The 17,453-nt window shown below is 41.9% G+C and overlaps 1 protein-coding gene across 1 annotated transcript in view; it reads left to right on the forward strand.

Annotated features, from left to right (window-relative positions):
* The window catches only part of CACHD1 (cache domain containing 1), a 204,421-nt gene that overhangs the window by 128,202 nt on the left and 58,766 nt on the right, over positions 1-17,453 (forward strand). The window contains exon 4 of the mRNA XM_021679998.2: positions 1,089-1,195. Within this exon, the coding sequence (XP_021535673.2) occupies positions 1,089-1,195 (107 nt within the window). The remainder of the gene's footprint in view (positions 1-1,088; positions 1,196-17,453) is intronic.

The following is a 17,453-nucleotide window of genomic DNA, read 5'->3' on the forward strand; positions in this document are numbered from 1 at the left end:
TCAAAGTTCATGTGAAAAATCAAGTGGATCTTGATTTTTAGGAGTGTTACTTCTAGGTCATGTAGCTTCTCTCCCTGTGCAAATGGAATTTCATCAATGGCATTTATTAGCTGAGGTATACATTTTAACACAAATTTAAAAAACCCTAATTTCAGATTGAGTTAATTTCATGGGAAACTCTTAGAAATTTCAGGAGTCTTATCAGTATATGAAATCCAAATGGGTTATTTAGAAATTTAAGATTTTTTGCTTTTGTTACTTCTGGATTAAGTTCACTTAAAAATACTCGTAGGAAGAAAAGTACTCATAGAGACTATATATGATTGAGATGGTACATTTTCCTCTTATTTTCTTGCAGATAATTGTTTGCTGTAGCGAATGAGTCACTGATTTATCAGCAACTAGCCAGAGGACTAGTGTTGTTCTAGCCCTAGTCCTAGCATTGCACTACCATTGGAAATCAAAAAGACCTTCACCTTATTTACATTACAATCCAGAATGTGCAAACTATGTGTTCTATACCATGAGAGGAACTGTTATCTCTGTATTTTTTTTTTAATTTTCTTCCTTAGATAAGAAAATTGAGGCTCAGAAAATTGGAGTTTGTCTAGAGTCACAGGTTTAATAATGACAGAGCAGGGAATCAAGTCTAGATGTTTCCTACTCCACAAACATTCTTTTTCCTTCACTATTTTTGTTCTTTGTCACTGGTTTTCAGATAAGATAATTTAAAGACTTGTTTTATATATAACATCAGAGCTTAAGTCTGAATTTTGTCAAATCTCTTTTCTGTATGATTTTATCAATAGTACCTGACTCAAATTCATTGCAGCAAGAATTGGATCAAAGGATGGTTATTATTATTTTTTTTAATCTCCTTAGAACTGAACTTGATTTCTAAAGCCTTCCAGAAGCAGATATTTTTTCCCATACTTGTGAAGTGATTCTTTTCAACGTTTAAAATCTAAATCACAATTTACTATTTATGAGCTGCCCTCATATGCAATATGAATTATTTTGTTGGTTTGGTTTTTTTTTAATTTAATAACCACTAAATAAATATTGCTAATTCTCTTCTATTGTTTCAGATTTGATGGGAACTTTAATACCAATGTATCTAGAACAATTAGTTGCGATCGACTTTCTACCACTGTTAATAGCCGGGCCTTCAATCCAGGACGAGATTTAAATTCAGGTCAGTAATCTCTTGGTTTATAAAGGTGAACTGTATTCCACCACATTCAAGTTGAATAAATGTATTGCTTTAGACATTTTACCTTGAGATTTGAAGAAAAAATATCATCCATAAAATTGGATATTTCTTTCTGGAAAGTTGACACTCAGGGAAGGAAAAAAGAAAAGAGCTGAACTGTATTGAGCATTTACTATATAGTATACATATGGCTAGACTCTTCATTATCTCATTTGTTAGGAGTTTTACGTTTGTTATTTTAAAGATTATTTTAGAGACCCAGTTATCTTTGCAGTAAAAAGTATTGAATTTATATTCCCTATTTGTAATTTTTAATTTGTCTTGGTATTTTGGAAAAAAGGATAAGGGAGAATTTCTAATAAACAGTGGTAGGATGCTATATATTGAAGTTGAACTTTGTTCTCAGTTTTGTTAAGACTTAGTCATATGCAGTATTAATAACTACTAGGGTACCTGTATATATAGTTCTATAGAGTTCCAAAGGGACATAGTGTCTCTGCTTTCTTGTCCTGGTGTTCCAGTCTATATTTCTCACCCTCTTTGTCTTGTTATGTACACTTGTTGGTTGATGGGCTTCAGAACCTAAAGACTTCCCCTTTTAAGAGCTGGAAATACCTTTAGAGATCACCTACCAGTTTCAATCCTTAGATTTTACCAAGGAAAAATCTGAGGCTCAGAAGGATCCTAAGGTTTCCCTTATTACTGGAGAGATAAAGGATCTAATCTTAGACATGAAGGACTGTATTTCCCAAATTCCAGGTCTCTTGCAGACATGTAAAACCTTAGAGAAGCTGGAGGGACAGAATATTTACTTTCAGAGCCCCATCCAGTCATGGTCCATGGAGAGAACTGTAGCCTTTGGGAGTTGTATACACAAATCAGGTAATCTAGTAAGTCTGGAAAGAAAGAACTGTAAGCTTTGTCGCTTAAGGATATTAAAACTCTAGCTGCTGGCTAAATGGTCAACCTAGATATGCCAGGTACATATTGTATAGACCAATACATAATGGATTCAGTTTTTTTTTTTAATTGGTCAGAGAATCTGGAGGCCATCTGGAGCAGGTGGGATTAGCCATGAGAAAAGAAGCTCAGTGAAAATATTTTTCATAAAAAATAAGAGCACAGAAGGACATGAAATAGGCAGAGTAAATGAATTACAGAAGATTCCATAGCTGGCACAGAACACAGAGCTAGAACTTAAATTTTCTAGTTCCCAAATTCAGTGCTTACCTTTCCCTCGGTTATGCTCAGTAACACAAGACAGGTTGGGTCTGAAGACCTGAGCTTGAAATAGCAATTTTTTTTAAAAAGATTTATGTATTAGAGAGACGGAGAGCTTGTGCACAGGGTTGGAGGGACAGAGGAGAGAATCCCAAGCAGACTCCCCGCTGAGCACAGAGCCTGATACGGGACTCGATCCCACAACCCATGAGATCATGACCTGAGCTGAAATCACGAGTCAGAGGCGCAACCAACTGAGCCACCGAGGCACCCCAAAATAGCAATCTTTGAATAAAATCGGATATAAATGTGCCCCAGATATACACATTTTGTGTAGTTAAAAATATGTTAACTTCTGGGTATTTGAATTAATAAGGAAAAAATATAGTCCATTACTACTTTGTATACATAAGATCTAGAAGGGCCACACATAAATGTTAATAGTTACCTTTTAGTGGTAGAATAGTGGGGTATTTTTCTTACCAATTTTCTTAGTTTTTTTTTAAAGATTTTATTTATTTGAGAGAGGGAGAGCGGGAGGGAGGGGCAGAGGGAGAGAGAGAAGCAGGGAGCCCGATGCGGGACTCGATCCCAGGACCCTGGGATCATGACCTGAGCCAAAGGCAGACACTTAACCAACTGAGCCACCCAGGTGCCCCGATTTTCTTAATTTTAAACTAAGTGTGCATTGCTTTTATAACGGGGGGGGGAGGAGGGGGAAATAAAGCAAGAAGGAATTACAGACTACTTCGCAATATATTTTCACTCCTTTCTGGTAGACAATACCTTTCATAATACATATCTGATAGTAGATCCTCAGTCAGGTGTCACAGTTCTAGGCAAAGCTCCATTCCCCTTCTGGCTGTGTGATTGGGACAATAAGAAAGTGTAGGCTGGGCCAGCCATACTGAGGGTGGTGCATGCTCACTTGGGAGCCAAAGCAACACTGTCCTGCCAGGATCCCTCACCTCAGTGGGCCAGGCCTTGGAGGATCTGGAAGCTGCCATAGCCAGGGTTCCGTCCTCATTGCCTTGTTTTATATCTATTCATTGTTTCTAATAATGAGTATATTGTTGAGTTCTAGCTCCATCATTAATAGTCATATTGTATACCTATTGAGCACCTTCTATGTGGTAAACACTTTCCTTTGTCCTAGGTCAGCTGTAAACAAAACAAAAAACTTATATTCTGGGAGCTGGGAGACATAAACCTTAAACAAAAGGACAAGTAAATATACATGTCTGGTGACGACGAATGTTATGGAGGAAAAATAACACAGGGATGAGACATAGTGGTACTTTTGACTGGGGATAGGAGGGGAAGGAGGGAGGAGGGAGAAGAAGGAGTCTTATTACTTTATGAAAGGGCTCATCAGTGAGATCTGAATAAGTGGGGTTGTAAAACCATAAGAATAACTGGAGGAAATGTATCCCGGGCAAAGGGTTTGAGTTAACAGAGTGTTTAGTGTGCTAGGTAACAGCAAGAAGGCCACTGTAACTGTGATTCAGCGAGCAAGGATTGATCGTAGAAGATGAGACCAGAGAGGCAGCTGGGGACCAGATCACCAAGAGCCTTTTTTCCTGGCCCTTGTAAGGACTTTAGCTTTTGCCATGAATGAGATAGGAGATCATGGTGGAGGGGAGGTCGGGGCAAGGAGGAAAAAGGGCTTATGCAGAGTCATGACTTGACTTAGGTTCAAAGGTTTATGGACTGCTGTGGCAAGAAAAGATTATAGCAAGGCAACGGTGGAAGCAGGGAGACCATTTAAGAGGTTATTCCAAAATCCAGGTGGCAGGTGGCAATGGCACTAATAGTGTAATAACGGTGGAGGTGTTGAGAAGTGGTTGGATTCTGAATATGTTTTGCAGGTAGAACCATTAGGATTGGCTAATGAATTGAATAGGGGTGGGGAGTATATGTAAGAGTAAGAGAAGAGCTGGGAAGGACTTCCAAGATATTTGGTCTTATCAAAGAGAAGGACAGAGTTGCCATTCACTATGATGGGGAATACTGGTGGCAGGCAGGGAGCCAACATTTCAGATGTAGAAACACAAAGTTTGAGATGCCTATTAGGTATCCACGTGGAAAGTTCTCCTAGGCAGTTGGTTATACAAGTCTGGAATCTGGGGAATGGGTCAGACTAGAGATTGAAATTTGAGATTCATTGTGTATAGGTAATACTTAAATCATGAGACCCAAAAAGATCACCTAGCAAGTGGCTGTGGGTAAAAAAGAGAAGAGGTTCAGGACTAAGTCTTAGGACACCTTACCATTTAAAGATCACTGAAATGAAGAGGAAGCACTGAAGAAATCTGAGAACGAAGTCAGTCTGGTAGGAGAACCAAGAGAGTCATCTTCTTGAATCCAAGTGAAAAAAGTATTTCAAGAAGCCGGGAGAGATCAACTGGATTAAGTAGACCCAGTAAGATGAAGGCTAAGAAAACGGACATTGGATTTAGGAACATGGAAGTCATTGATGAACTTGACAGAGGTTGTTTGGTATAACAGTAGAATGACAGGCTGATCCTGGTTAGTTCAGGCTCTTAAGAATGGACAAGAGGAGCTGGAAACAGTAAGTACATGAACTCCCAAGGTTTGCTGAAAGGAAAACTGGAGTGCCATGTATAGTCCAGAGAGTGTTTTTAAATTGAGAGAAATTACAGCAAGGTTATGTGCCAAAGGGAATGATCCAGTGGAGGAAAGCTTAAAGACCCAAGAGCAAGAAGAGAGATAATTACTGGAGCCTTTCCCTTGATTAGGCAAGAGATGGTGGGATTCCAATGAGGTAGTCCAAAAGCACAGTGTTCGTTCTTAATAAGAGGAGGGAAAGAAGAGCAAGTGTGCAGGGATGCCCATAATGACCAATGTAGTGTCGGGAACACAGACATTCCCTTCTTAGTGATTTTGTTTTCTCAGAGACTTAGAAAGCACGATCATCAGCCAAGAGTGAGGCAGAGAAAGAGGCATTGAAGACCTCTTAGTTACATTAAGTTTATCTTCTATAAATGAGGTTTTAGAGTAGAACTCAGTTGCACACATAATTGGGAATCCTGACAAAATGCTGTTTTATTACAGTAGTTGTTTGTGAATGGGGAGAGAGTTTGAAAAACCAGGAGGGGAGGAAGGAGATGGTGAGGACATAGGTACATGGTTAAAGATCCGATTTTGAATTTTGCTGTTTCTAAAAGCATGTCTCAAGTATAACATCCTACCTAACAAGAGTTGTTCTCGGCTCAGTCGACATAGCTAGATTTACAAGCAGTTTTTGGCAACGTTCAGGTGTTTGAGAACGGACTTGCTTGTATTTGAAGTTGTGTGACATTCCACCAAGCAGTGGCTGCATCCCAAAGTCCACATTCTTGAGCAGTCATTTGTAATGTAAGAGGAGTGGTAGATGGTGGAGGGTGACCTCAGAGCTCCCCCTTTTCCTCCTCTCCAGCTCATGCCCTCTTTCAGAGCAGAATTAATGTACTTCGTGGGCTATCACATGTCTCATATTTACATCTGTAAGATGTCCAGCCTCAGGCTTTTTCAGACTGTATATAATCCATCAATGGGTTCCTAATTGATAACACAGTTTCAGATTGCCTTTCAGACTAGCTGGAAACAGACCCACATAAATTGTAAACTATTCTTAGCTTCATTTACCCAATACTAGTTCATGTGTCCATCCATCCAACACACATGTGTATCCTTTTTCTTAAACCCAACCCTGCCAGATCTCGACTTTCTAAACTGACTCCTTGTCCCTGATTCCCTTCAAGCAACTAGCATTTGACAGTGCACACGTTCCATTATGGTGCTGGTAATGTTTTGCTCAGGTTCCTTCCTGCTTTTATCCCTAGTTTCTCTCCCTCTCTCTCTCTCTCTCTCTCCCTCTCTTTTTTTTTTTTTACTTCCTGCTGAGCTATTTTCTTGTGGGTAGCCTGATCCCTAAAGAGAATTTATTTGAAGAGTCCAAGGAAAGTTGCCTCTTGCTCTCTTGAGTTATGCAATTGAGGTGTGAGTGGCGTGGGAGTGAGTCTTTCTTGCGAAAAGAAAAAGTGCCTGGACTTTCTTTATTGTGTTTGATTTAAAGACATCATTTGAAGTTGCAAACTTCGATCTTGGTAGCGTTGCAGTCTACATTGAGAAACGGGATTCACGGGGTGTCGGGGGCATCTGTAAGTCATGTTACACCGGTAAATGCTGCAGGAGGTACAGGTGGGCACCGGAGGCTGGAGACTGTGCTGCTGCTTTCAGTGGCTTCATCACTTCCTTCTGTGAATGACCAAGATGGGCCCTGTGTTGTAGGTTTTTCTGTCTGCTTTCAAATGCCATGAAAATGACCTGTTCCATATGCTAATGCCAATGCAGTGAAAAGCTGTGTTCTTCCTAAAAACCTAAAATAAAAGCATAAAATCAGCCAACCTAGGAATCTCTAGTTTGTTTTTATGCCTATTTGCCCCAGCTTCATGATTGCCTTAGTGTCATTAGAAATGTGGTAATTATTCATATAACATCGAAAACCTATTCAGTCACTTAGGAATCTAGATTATTGAGGCTATGTGATTCAGTTTACATTTGTGTGTGTGTGTACACGCATATCCACAAAATTAAGAATCCCTTCAAGTTCTGTCCCTGTAATGCAAGCTACTTCAAAGTCTAGTCTTTTTTATAGTTTGTTACAACAACCCTGTTATACTGATTGCAGAAGATTTTATTAGTCACATATAGTCTCATATATATATGTATAATCTCATATACATATTATGGATATAGCCTGGTTTTGTTTTCTGTTTTTCTGTTTTTGTAGTTAACAAATGTATCCTGAACATTCCTTTGTATATATGTAAATATACTTCTAGATCCTGGGGGTAATGATTGTATAACGTCCTTGAATTAATCAGTCTACTCCAGTTCAACATTCAGATTGTCCCAATTTTTCACTCTATCACTGCCCTCTGGAAGGATTCCAAGTGATCCCTCCACAGTTTTCCTGACCCCCTGTGTAGTAGTTGACAGGTAAACGTCTTTTTTGAAGCTCTATCATCCTTTGGTTTCTATAAAATTCTTCTGTGCCATTTATCCTCTTACTTCTCTGCTCAGACCTTTTCATTTTTTTTCTTAAGGTCCTTTGTCCTCAGGTAGATGTCCCCACATGTCCTCTCTTAACCACCTTCATCACGTCTAAATGTTATCTCCCCAAATGTTCTCAATTTAGCCAGCACCTCAGCTCCGGCCACATGCTGTGGAATTCCAGATCTCTCTCTCCAGCCGTGGCCTATTTGAGTTTATTTATTGAGTAACCAACTTTAAGACACACATGTCTCTGTGATGATTCTGTAGCTACCTCAAAAATTAAACAGAAAACAAACTTTTCCCTAAACTTCTCCGCAGTCTGGGCTTACTGTCCCAATTAGCAGTACCTCCATCCTGGTTACACTGGGAATTCTTCCTCACCTTTTTCTACCCAGTACTTCTCCAGGTTTTAACAGATTTAACTTCCCTTAAATCAGTGATCAAAGGAGAGTGTTGGTGAGTGAATATTTGTTAAGTATTTACTACGTACAAGTCACCTCACTAGGCATTTCTGTGTGTCCTTCTTCCTGCTTGTCATACTGACTTGTGACGTAGGTCTCATGTCCCCTTTTCATTGAAGGGGCAACTTGGCTCAGATTCCATAGTTCAGAGATAAGTCTTGAATCCCTTTTGTCTTCTCCACTGCTAATGCCATAAACTTAGATCTTCACAGATCTTTCTAGAAGATGAATTAATATAGAAACCTCCCAAAAGGTTTCTCTGCTTTTATTCCCTTTTAAATATATCCTGCACACTGTAGGTATTTTGCAAATATCTGCTCTGTAACTCCATTTCTTAAAAACCTCTGGTGGCTCACCTGTAAGAAAAAGATGGAGGCCTTTCAACTCCATCTTCTTCTCTTCCTCTTCCCTCTCCCCTCACGAGGTCACTTTCTTTTTTTTTTTTTTAAAGATTTTATTTATTCATTTGAGAGACAATGAGATAGAGAGCATGAGAGGGGGGAAGGTCAGAGGGAGAAGCAGATTCCCTGCCGAGCAGGGAGCCCGATGCGGGACTCGATCCAGGGACTCCAGGATCATGACCTGAGCCGAAGGCAGTCGCCCAACCAACTGAGCCACCCAGGCGCCCACGAGGTCACTTTCATTTCTTCAAGTCCTCAATCTCCATCACTCCTCCACGCTTTTGCTCATGTTACTGTTTTATCCTAGAATATAGTGCCTGCCTCCTCTGACTTGTAAAATATTGCTCATTCCTCAGGGCCCAGCATCTTTGTCACCTTTGCTGACGCTCACAGGTAGAATTCTTTGTCTGTGGTACTGCTTGGGTTTGCTAGTGGGGCACACTTTAAGATGGAGACTGGTGGCCTGTGGGGAAAGGGAAGGAAGCAGGATTGAGCAGCGGGAGAAGTCAGGCTGAGGTGGGGTCGTCAGGCTCAGTGGGGTCCTCAGCTACCTCTCTCCTTTATTATTTTACTCTTTGGTACATTCTTAGAAATTAAAGTTTTTATCTTGGGCATCTACTTGACCCTCTGCTCCTTTTATTTTTTTTTGCGTGTCGAGTTCCCAATCTTGTGTCCATAGCCAGTACACAGCAAGTACTTACTGATGAATGAATGAAACAGGAATTTTCTTGGTGCTTTTCATTTTTATAATTGAAGAACCAAGACTTTTGAAGGACCTTAGGAAAGAAAAGAATGTGGTTGTGATTTGCTTGTAAGGTAGCACTGGTTTCTTTGGCTTCATAGCAAATTGGCATACATAAATATCTCGGGTATATAGAGTGACACAGACCATGCATATGAATAATATCATCCTGCATTTGCATGAAACTATGCTGAGTCCAAATACACAGTGCACACAAGAAAATCAATCTGTTGCCTCTTAGCACCTCATAAACCATTTTATACTTTTGTCTTCCCATGAATACCAAAGACAAGTATCCATTCTATTTTATAGATGAGAAACAGGCCCAGAGAAGTTAACTGATCTACCTACAGTCAGACAACAAATGGTGGGTATTGAGATGACTAAACATTATGTCCTGACTCCTAGTCCAATGAGCCTCCTATCATAGACTGCTTAGGACAAAGAGATGTCTCCATCCCTGTATTCTGCCTGCCTACTTCAAACTCTTTATGCCTCAAATTAAACCCATAATCTCTGACACTTCCAACTCAAACCACCTCCCCCGCCCATGTTCTATATGTCAGTTAAGAGCAGCTTCATTTTACACAATACCGCAGCTTGAGACCCAGAACCAACCACAACTCCTTCCTTGTACTTTCTTATAAAGAGCTTTTCTCAGGTAACATCTATAAGGTAGTTACTGTGGCAGACACCAAGATAATCAAGACAGAGGTTTTACCCTCAAGCTCACAACCTAGTTGTATATATGTATGTTTTGAGGGGAGTGAAGGGAAGGAGAAAATCAACAGACAACTACTGTTACTATACAGTGCTAAGTGCTATAATGATAAAGGTAAGCAGGGGTTACTTGACCCATATTGTAAGGTTGAGTTGCATCTTAAAAGACGTTGGGAATTATCCAGGTGATGTGCCTGAGGTAAGTACATTTCTCAGTTAGAAATCTATAAAAGTGTAGCCAGCCCAATCCAGGATCATTGTGGAAGAGGGCAGAAAGTAACAGGAAATGAAGGTAGCACTAAGCCAGATTTTAACCACTTGTATATGAATCTGAGGAGTTTGGTTTTGGTTTGGCTTTTGTTTTGATTTGTTTTTTAGCTTGAAGTCAACCAAATGACAGACTAAGCAGCGCGAGCCAGAGAGCTTTGTGGAAAGTGGATGGAACTGTAGTTGGCCTGGAAGAAGGAGAAAACTGGGTAGACTATTAAATGTAATCCAAAAGTGGGATTAGAGAGAAGTGGCCATGGCATAGGCAAAATGGCTAGATGAGGGAGAAATGGGAGGACAAGAAGTGGAGAATCATTGTAGACCACTCTTCCAAATTACTTGGCTGAGAAAAAGGGGAAAGGTCCCTGATAGGAAGAGATAGGGTAAAGGAAGAGTTTTATTGTTATTGCTAATCGTTTTTTAAGTTTGGGAAACTTGAAAATGATTATATGCTAAAGATAGAGAAACAGTCTAGGAAGAAAGTAAAGCTAGGGAAATAGATGGGACAATGGAGTTAAATGTCTTTGGCCAGTTGTCCCAAATTTGGCTGATCATCAGAGTCATCTGGAGTGCTTTGTCAAAAGAATATCTATTCTTTGACCCCCAGCTCAGACTTGGCGACTCAGAATATTGGCTTGGTAAAGCTTGGGAATCTATAGGTTTCAAAAGCTGATTGTGATGATCAACCAGGCTTTGAGAACTCTGTTAAATTTCTCTTACCCCTTCCATGAATGTTTGGAGATCACCTGGTCCTTTGGATCCTCTGGGAGTGGCCTATTAAAAGGAAGAGGACAGAGTAGTAGATCCTGTAGTGATTTTGGATTGCCCCGGAAGTTTATCCTGAATTCTCTGAGCCCATGACCAGGCTGTCTTAACGGAATTGAGGACACAATGGAATGGTTATTTTGGCATTATGTAGATAACCTAGAACGGACATAAAAAGCTGTGAGCTTGGAGCAGAACCTGAGATTTGAGGATATTCTCTCCTTAGTATTGGACTGAAGTAAATACAGTGGGATTAGCTGGGTCAGCTGTCATTAATCTAAGTTTGGCAATGGACTTTAGCTAGCATGGTCGTTGTGGTAGAAGAATTACTGGGCTACGTGGTCTGGATCCCATTCAAGGGTCAGAGCTTAGGTCACTCTTCCCTTTCTGAGTCAGAATATGCTTAGTTATAAGATGAGAATAATATCTCTTTGGTAAAGCTCCACCTATTTTGGCTCTTGCATAGCTATCATACTGGGGAAAATTAACCTCTATAAGCCTTGGTTTCCTGAATAATAAATTAAACCTACCTCAAAAGGTTGTTTAAAAAAATTAACTGAGATAATATATATAAAAGACATAGCAAAGTGCCTGGTGAATTGTCAAATACTCAGTATGCCTACCACTCCTGAAAAATATAAAAAGTAGCTAAGGGTCCATGAAATACAGCTCATTCAGAATGTGTGGTAAAATGATGCTCTGGGTATGAGCTAGGAGTAGGAATTAGAAAGCGTGATGTAGAGTGTAATGCCAGAAATTTTGTTTGGAGCCCTCAAAATGTTTATTCCCCTCCAAAATGATTTCTGTTGCACAGAATATTACTGAAAGGTGCTGTGTAGTTTCTGATCTTTTGCGGGAGTGTGTGTGTGTTTTTGTGTGTCTGCCATTCTGTGTATTTAGGACAGCTCTTGTATTTTATATTTGGCAAGCTGTGAGGGGTAGATAGCTTTGTGTGTTTCGCTGAGTGGTGTTGGGCTGGGCATCAGAAAGGCCAGAGTTCCTTGAGGTGGGAGGCAACAAGCTTTCTACCACAGAGCATTTTCTCTGTTTTCTGCCTTTGGTGGTTAATATTGTCAGGAAAAACCAAAGTCACAGCCTAACTACAAGCGGTTTGTAATCCATCTCGTTCTCATCAGCCTGATGGTTTAAGCATTAAAGTGGGCAGGCAAGGAGGTTGGGGACATGGTTTTGTTTTGACTAGAGACGCTGATGATCCAAGAACTGGTCAGATGTAGATGGTGAAATTGGAAGGGAAATATTTGGGGGCCAGGGAATCTGGGGCCCATATGTTAGAATTTCCCACAGACAGTATGCTACACTATGCAGGTGAATCTTGAGACTCAAATGGGAAATAAAGAATGCCTGAAAAGGGAGAAGACACATTTTTAAGTAAACTCTACCCCCAACATGGGGCTCAAAGTCATGACCTCCAAGATTAAGAGTCGCATGATCTACCAGCTGAGCCAGCTGGGCACTCCCGAAAGGCATATTTTTAGCTGCTTTTCCGACTACAATTGGTGTGTTATGGCTGAAGAAAAATAAGCCAGTAGGTATTGAGAAGTTGTTTGTCTTTGTTAGAATTAACATAGGAACTGTAAGAGAAAAACAGTAAATTTGTTGAAGGCTCACAGAAGGAGACCAAGGGGGAACAGAGCTTGCCTTTAAAGAACAAGGAGTTGTCACAGGAACCTCCTCATTTGTTAAAAGCCATTATGAAGTTTTCTGTCATTCTGTCTAAACATTTCTTGGTACCGTTTGTACATTTTGTTTAGTCTTGGATCAATAATAATAATAATTATTTAGTGCTGACCTACTAAGTTATTCTAAGTTACTAGGAAGTAAGAATACCTCTGCTTTTAACCCCTTTTTTGCATAAACTTGATCAAAGCCAATGAGAAATTTGCTCTTTCTAGTTGCAAATCTTTGTGCTTCCTTCCTTTCTGTTGACCTTCATTCTTTACCCTTATTTCTCTTTGGTTTCTAAAGGGTCTTTGGAAATACCTTGTCCAAATCCATCCCTCGGAGACTAGAGATGAGGAAATGGTGAAATCTCATGGGGCACAGAGGTGAAGAGAGCCTTGGCCAAGGTCATCATTCACTGGCTCATCTAGCAGTTTCTGACTCAGTGCATCCTAAAAACGAGGCATGCACCAGGCTTTGGGAATGTGGTGAATTTGGCTCTGGGTTTGGCTCCTGCCCTCATGGAACTTGCAGCAGGTCTGCATAAGAGACGTGAACCATAGCCACAAAAATCGGTACACCAACCATTACCAGTTTTTGCTCTGAAGGAAAATGCTGGGTGCTATCAGAGAGGATAATAATCAAGGGTGGTCAGGGTAGGTCTCTCTGAGAAGTTGAAAAGAGTTACTTCAGGTCTAAGGATCATCTTGTGTGGAGAGCTTGGCACGTTTGCAGAACTGCAAGAGGTAGCCCTTGACGTACAGCGTAGTGGGTTAAAGAGGGTAAAAGTGAGGCTGGAGATTAGAAAGGGGCCAGAGGGTGCTGGGCCTTATTGGGTTTGGATTTAATGCTAGCTCTGGTGTAGTGGGAAACCTTTGAACGGTTTTGAGCAAAGCAATGGTGGGATTCAATTTCCATTTTAGAAAGATTCCTTTGGATGCTGTATAGTGAGTACATGTAAGGTCAGAGGGCTTGCCAGTCTTAGAGATGGGACCAAAACCCATGGCTTCCTATTCCCAGTCCATTCTAATTTATCAGGGTCTTGCTACTAGTGCCTAAGTACCAACCCAAATTAAATAGAAAGTGCAAAACAGCATTGGGCCTGTGTCCAACTGGCTTTCTTATGTTTATTCACATTGACTGTGAACGACTTCTCCAATCTGTTAAACACCTACAGGATAATTAAGAGGTCTCAGCTATATAGTTTCACAGTCACATAAAAACTCCTTCTATTATGTAAAATATGCTTTTTATCAGAGTCATGAGTGCTATAATTAACTTGACCTGCCTTCTGAGCTACAGTGTTTGTGCCATTTTCCAGTTAAGCCAGCCTGTGGGGTCAATGGCAAACCCCATGACATTGGGCTACTCAGCTGGTGCATGCCGGTTTTAGCAGTTCAGCCATTCGTTTTTTCTCACAAGATTAAATGCTCACTTTAGCCTATGTCTTATTTCAATTGCAATAGCCTTTCTTTCTGTCAGGTGTCCTCTTAATTGCATTTCTTTACATTTTGTCTTTATAAACTAATGCAGCTGATTATTTTGATTGAAAGACACCAACATATGTATATATTTTCTCTGCCTCTCAAGAAATACTCGGTGTGCTTTTTATCTGTTGAATGCTAGTTCATTCAACATGTATTTAGTGACCTTGTGGAGGCACTATAGTGTTCTGGAAAGAGCAAGGGCTTTGGAGGCAGACACACCTCGATCAAATCATGACTTGGGCCTTGAGCAAGTGAGTTCTGCACCAGTAAAGTGGGTATAGCAACAAACTCATAAAGTAGTTATGAAAAATGGCACACAGGGGTGCCTGGGTGGCTCAGTCGTTGAGCGTCTGCCTTCAGCTCAGGTCGTGGTCCCGGGGTCCCAGGATTGAGCCCCGCATCGGGCTCCCTGCTCTGCGGGAAGCCTGCTTCTCCCTCTCCCACTCCCCCTGCTTGTGTTCCCTCTCTTGCTGTGTCTCTGTCAAATAAATACAATCTTTTAATAAAAAAAAAAAAAAGAAAAGCGGCACACCATGTGTAAAACTAGTTGATATGGTGCTCAGTAAGTTTTCACTGTTCTTTTTTTTTTTTAAAGATTCTATTCATTCACTTGCCAGAGAGACACAGTGAGAGAGGGAACACAAGCAGGGGGAGTGGGAGAGGGAGAAGCAGGCTCCCCGCTGAGCAGGGAGCCCGATGCGGGGCTGGATTGCAGGACCCCGGGACCACGACCTTAGCTGAAGGCAGACGCTCAACGACTGAGCCACCCAGGTGCCCCAAGTTTTCACTGTTCTATCAAATCAACTTTATTGAGGCATAATTGATATGCAATAAACTTCACATGTGTAACATATACAGTTGATATATTTTGTCATATATAGTCCCCTGAAACCATCAGACAGGTAGGCTTTTTCTCTCTCCATTTACCTATTTCTGTACCTATTATATTGGCAGTGGTGTTGGGAGAGCAGAGTGTCAATCATTTTAAAAGCTATTTAGAATTATCATTGCTCTTGGGACACCTGGGTGGCTCAGTCAGTTAAGCATCTGCCTTCGGCTCAGGTCATGATCCCCGGGTCCTGGGATCGAGTCCCACATCAGACTCCTTGCTCAGTGGGGAGCCTGCTTCTCCCTCCCTGCGCTCCCACTGCTTGTGCGCTCTCTCTTTCTCGCTCTCTGACAAATTAAAAAAATTATCATTGCTCTATGTTGAGTCACCATATTTATTTTTAATTGGATTTGGCATTAGAAGAGAGTAAGAGTTTATAATTTATTAAAAGTATCACCAATAGTTGAGAAAGAGTACTTCTGAGCAGACCCTCCCAGCCCGTGTGCTGCGGACATCAACCCTGCAGCTCCCACAGAGCCTGCGCCTTGACCTGAAAAGAACTGAGCACCTCTGCCCAGGGCACAGAGGTGACTCAGACCCAGATCTCACCCTCAAGGATCTCAGAATCTAGAGATGGGAGAGTGAAAAGTTGCCCAGAATACAATAACACTAACTAGAAGGTGGGAGAGGTAAGATGCTGGAGGATTTCAGAGGGTGTGGTGGCTTGCCTCTTGGGGATGAGCTCCAGTGAGGAAGAAATCATTTGTTGCCACCTTCACGTGTGTCTGTCTGAGGTAGGTGTGCAGAGCAGTTGAGACAAATACAGGCCCTACCCACTGATAGCTTAAAGCCTAACACCGTACATCATGGACCGACAGGTTGGACGTATGCCCAGCCTTTTCCTGGACAGCGTCCAGCATTGCTGAGGAAAGAGTGAGCACGTAGGACCCCAGCCCAAGTTATCCAGTTGCCGGAACATCTCACTGACTCCTAGGAATGGGGGAAGCCGCCTCTGGGTTGCCTGTGCCTGTGTGGAAAATAGGGCTCTTCACCTCCACATCTAGGTCAGAGAGGGGCCCGCTTGGGGTGCACACCACAATGATAGATTGCTTCTGGGCCCTGGGGTCCTCATTACCATCATATCCATCATCTTCTGCTAGTACCGAATAATGCATGAAATTTAATCAGATGCCAAAGGAGTTCTCAGCGGGAGGGTTTAAGGAACCTTGCCTGACACTTATGCTCTAGTGCTGGAATGATTATAAGGAACCAGAATGATCTTTTGTGGTGAGACTAAATGTATCATGCACCGTATGAATTCTGATTTATTTTTAAAACATTCTTGCTCTCATTGGCTCCCCTTTTAATAGTCTCACTGTAGCCTGTTTATTGTTACAGATGTTACTTTTAAATGAGGTCATTGAGCTTTACTTCCAAAGGCACTGTTTGCCTTTTTCTTGCGGGCTTGGCAGGGCTGCCTGAAGAACAGTGCTAACAAGAGATCAAGGTTAAGGCTTCGGACCCCCAGAGGAAAAGCCGCCTCCATGTTTACGTGCAAATCACATCAGCCCTAGGTCTCAGGGGAGAGTGTGGTCACCCCGGTCCAGGTGTTGACCTTGATAAGGTTGCCTGGCAGAGTGGAGCGGGGACTTGCGTTGTGGTCACACACCCTCCACTGCCCTTCCTGTCCACTGTGAAACCTCAGGGAGCCCAGAAAAGTCGGAGCCAGGTTCTTTGTCCATAACTTGGGGAGAATACTTTGTTACTCTTAGGATTTTTGTGAGGATAAAATATGCTGCCCTTTCTCCATGTGTGTGTTTGGCAGGGTAATTGCTGGAGGCAGGAGGCACTGGACATGCTTTAAGTCCCCCAAGCGGGGCATTTCACATGGTGGGCTCAGAGTTCGAATGCTCAAGTGGAAGGCCCACTGACCAAATCCAGCTCGCCACTGATGTTTGTAAATCAGCTGTCATTGGCACACCCGCACATGCACCGAGGTCGGGGGCTGCTTTTGCAAGACAGCAGCAGAGTTGGGTGGGTCGCGAGAGAGCCTGCATGGTCGGCAACCCTGGTAGACATTTGCCGACCTCCGAGCCAGACTCAAGGATGGCTGCGTGGCGTTCAGAGCTTTAGGTACATTCTTATCAGATGTACCTCATACTTGCCTTTTGCCTTTGCTCAGACTCCTCCTCCCCCTGAATTGCTTTCTGTCCCACTTCCCACTATGTAAGTCTTCTGGTGTAGCAGTTATTACAATAAGACTTGTCTTTTGCTCAGCTGTGTGTATCTTGCAGCATGTAAAGCAGGATACGACCCATAGTAAGTGTATGGTTCATTACGGATTCGGTGGGGGAAAAGAGTGGAAGGGCATCAGGAGGGAGAGAACTCTGCTTGTGGGAGAGGGTAAGAAAGACTTCATGGAGGTTTGGGGACAGGATTGCCCCCAAGAAGGCGGCTGCCCCTCCCGCTGCAGCTCAGTGGCAGGAATACAAGGTATGTAGGAAGGGAGGCAATACTGTGTGATGGTAAGAACCTAGGAGCCAGGACAGCCAGGCTGGAATCCCAACTTGGCCATTTACTGATGAAACCTGTCTACTTAAGCTCTC

The sequence above is a fragment of the Neomonachus schauinslandi genome, chromosome 4 (assembly GCF_002201575.2).
Source record: "Neomonachus schauinslandi chromosome 4, ASM220157v2, whole genome shotgun sequence".
NCBI lineage: Eukaryota > Metazoa > Chordata > Mammalia > Carnivora > Phocidae > Neomonachus > Neomonachus schauinslandi.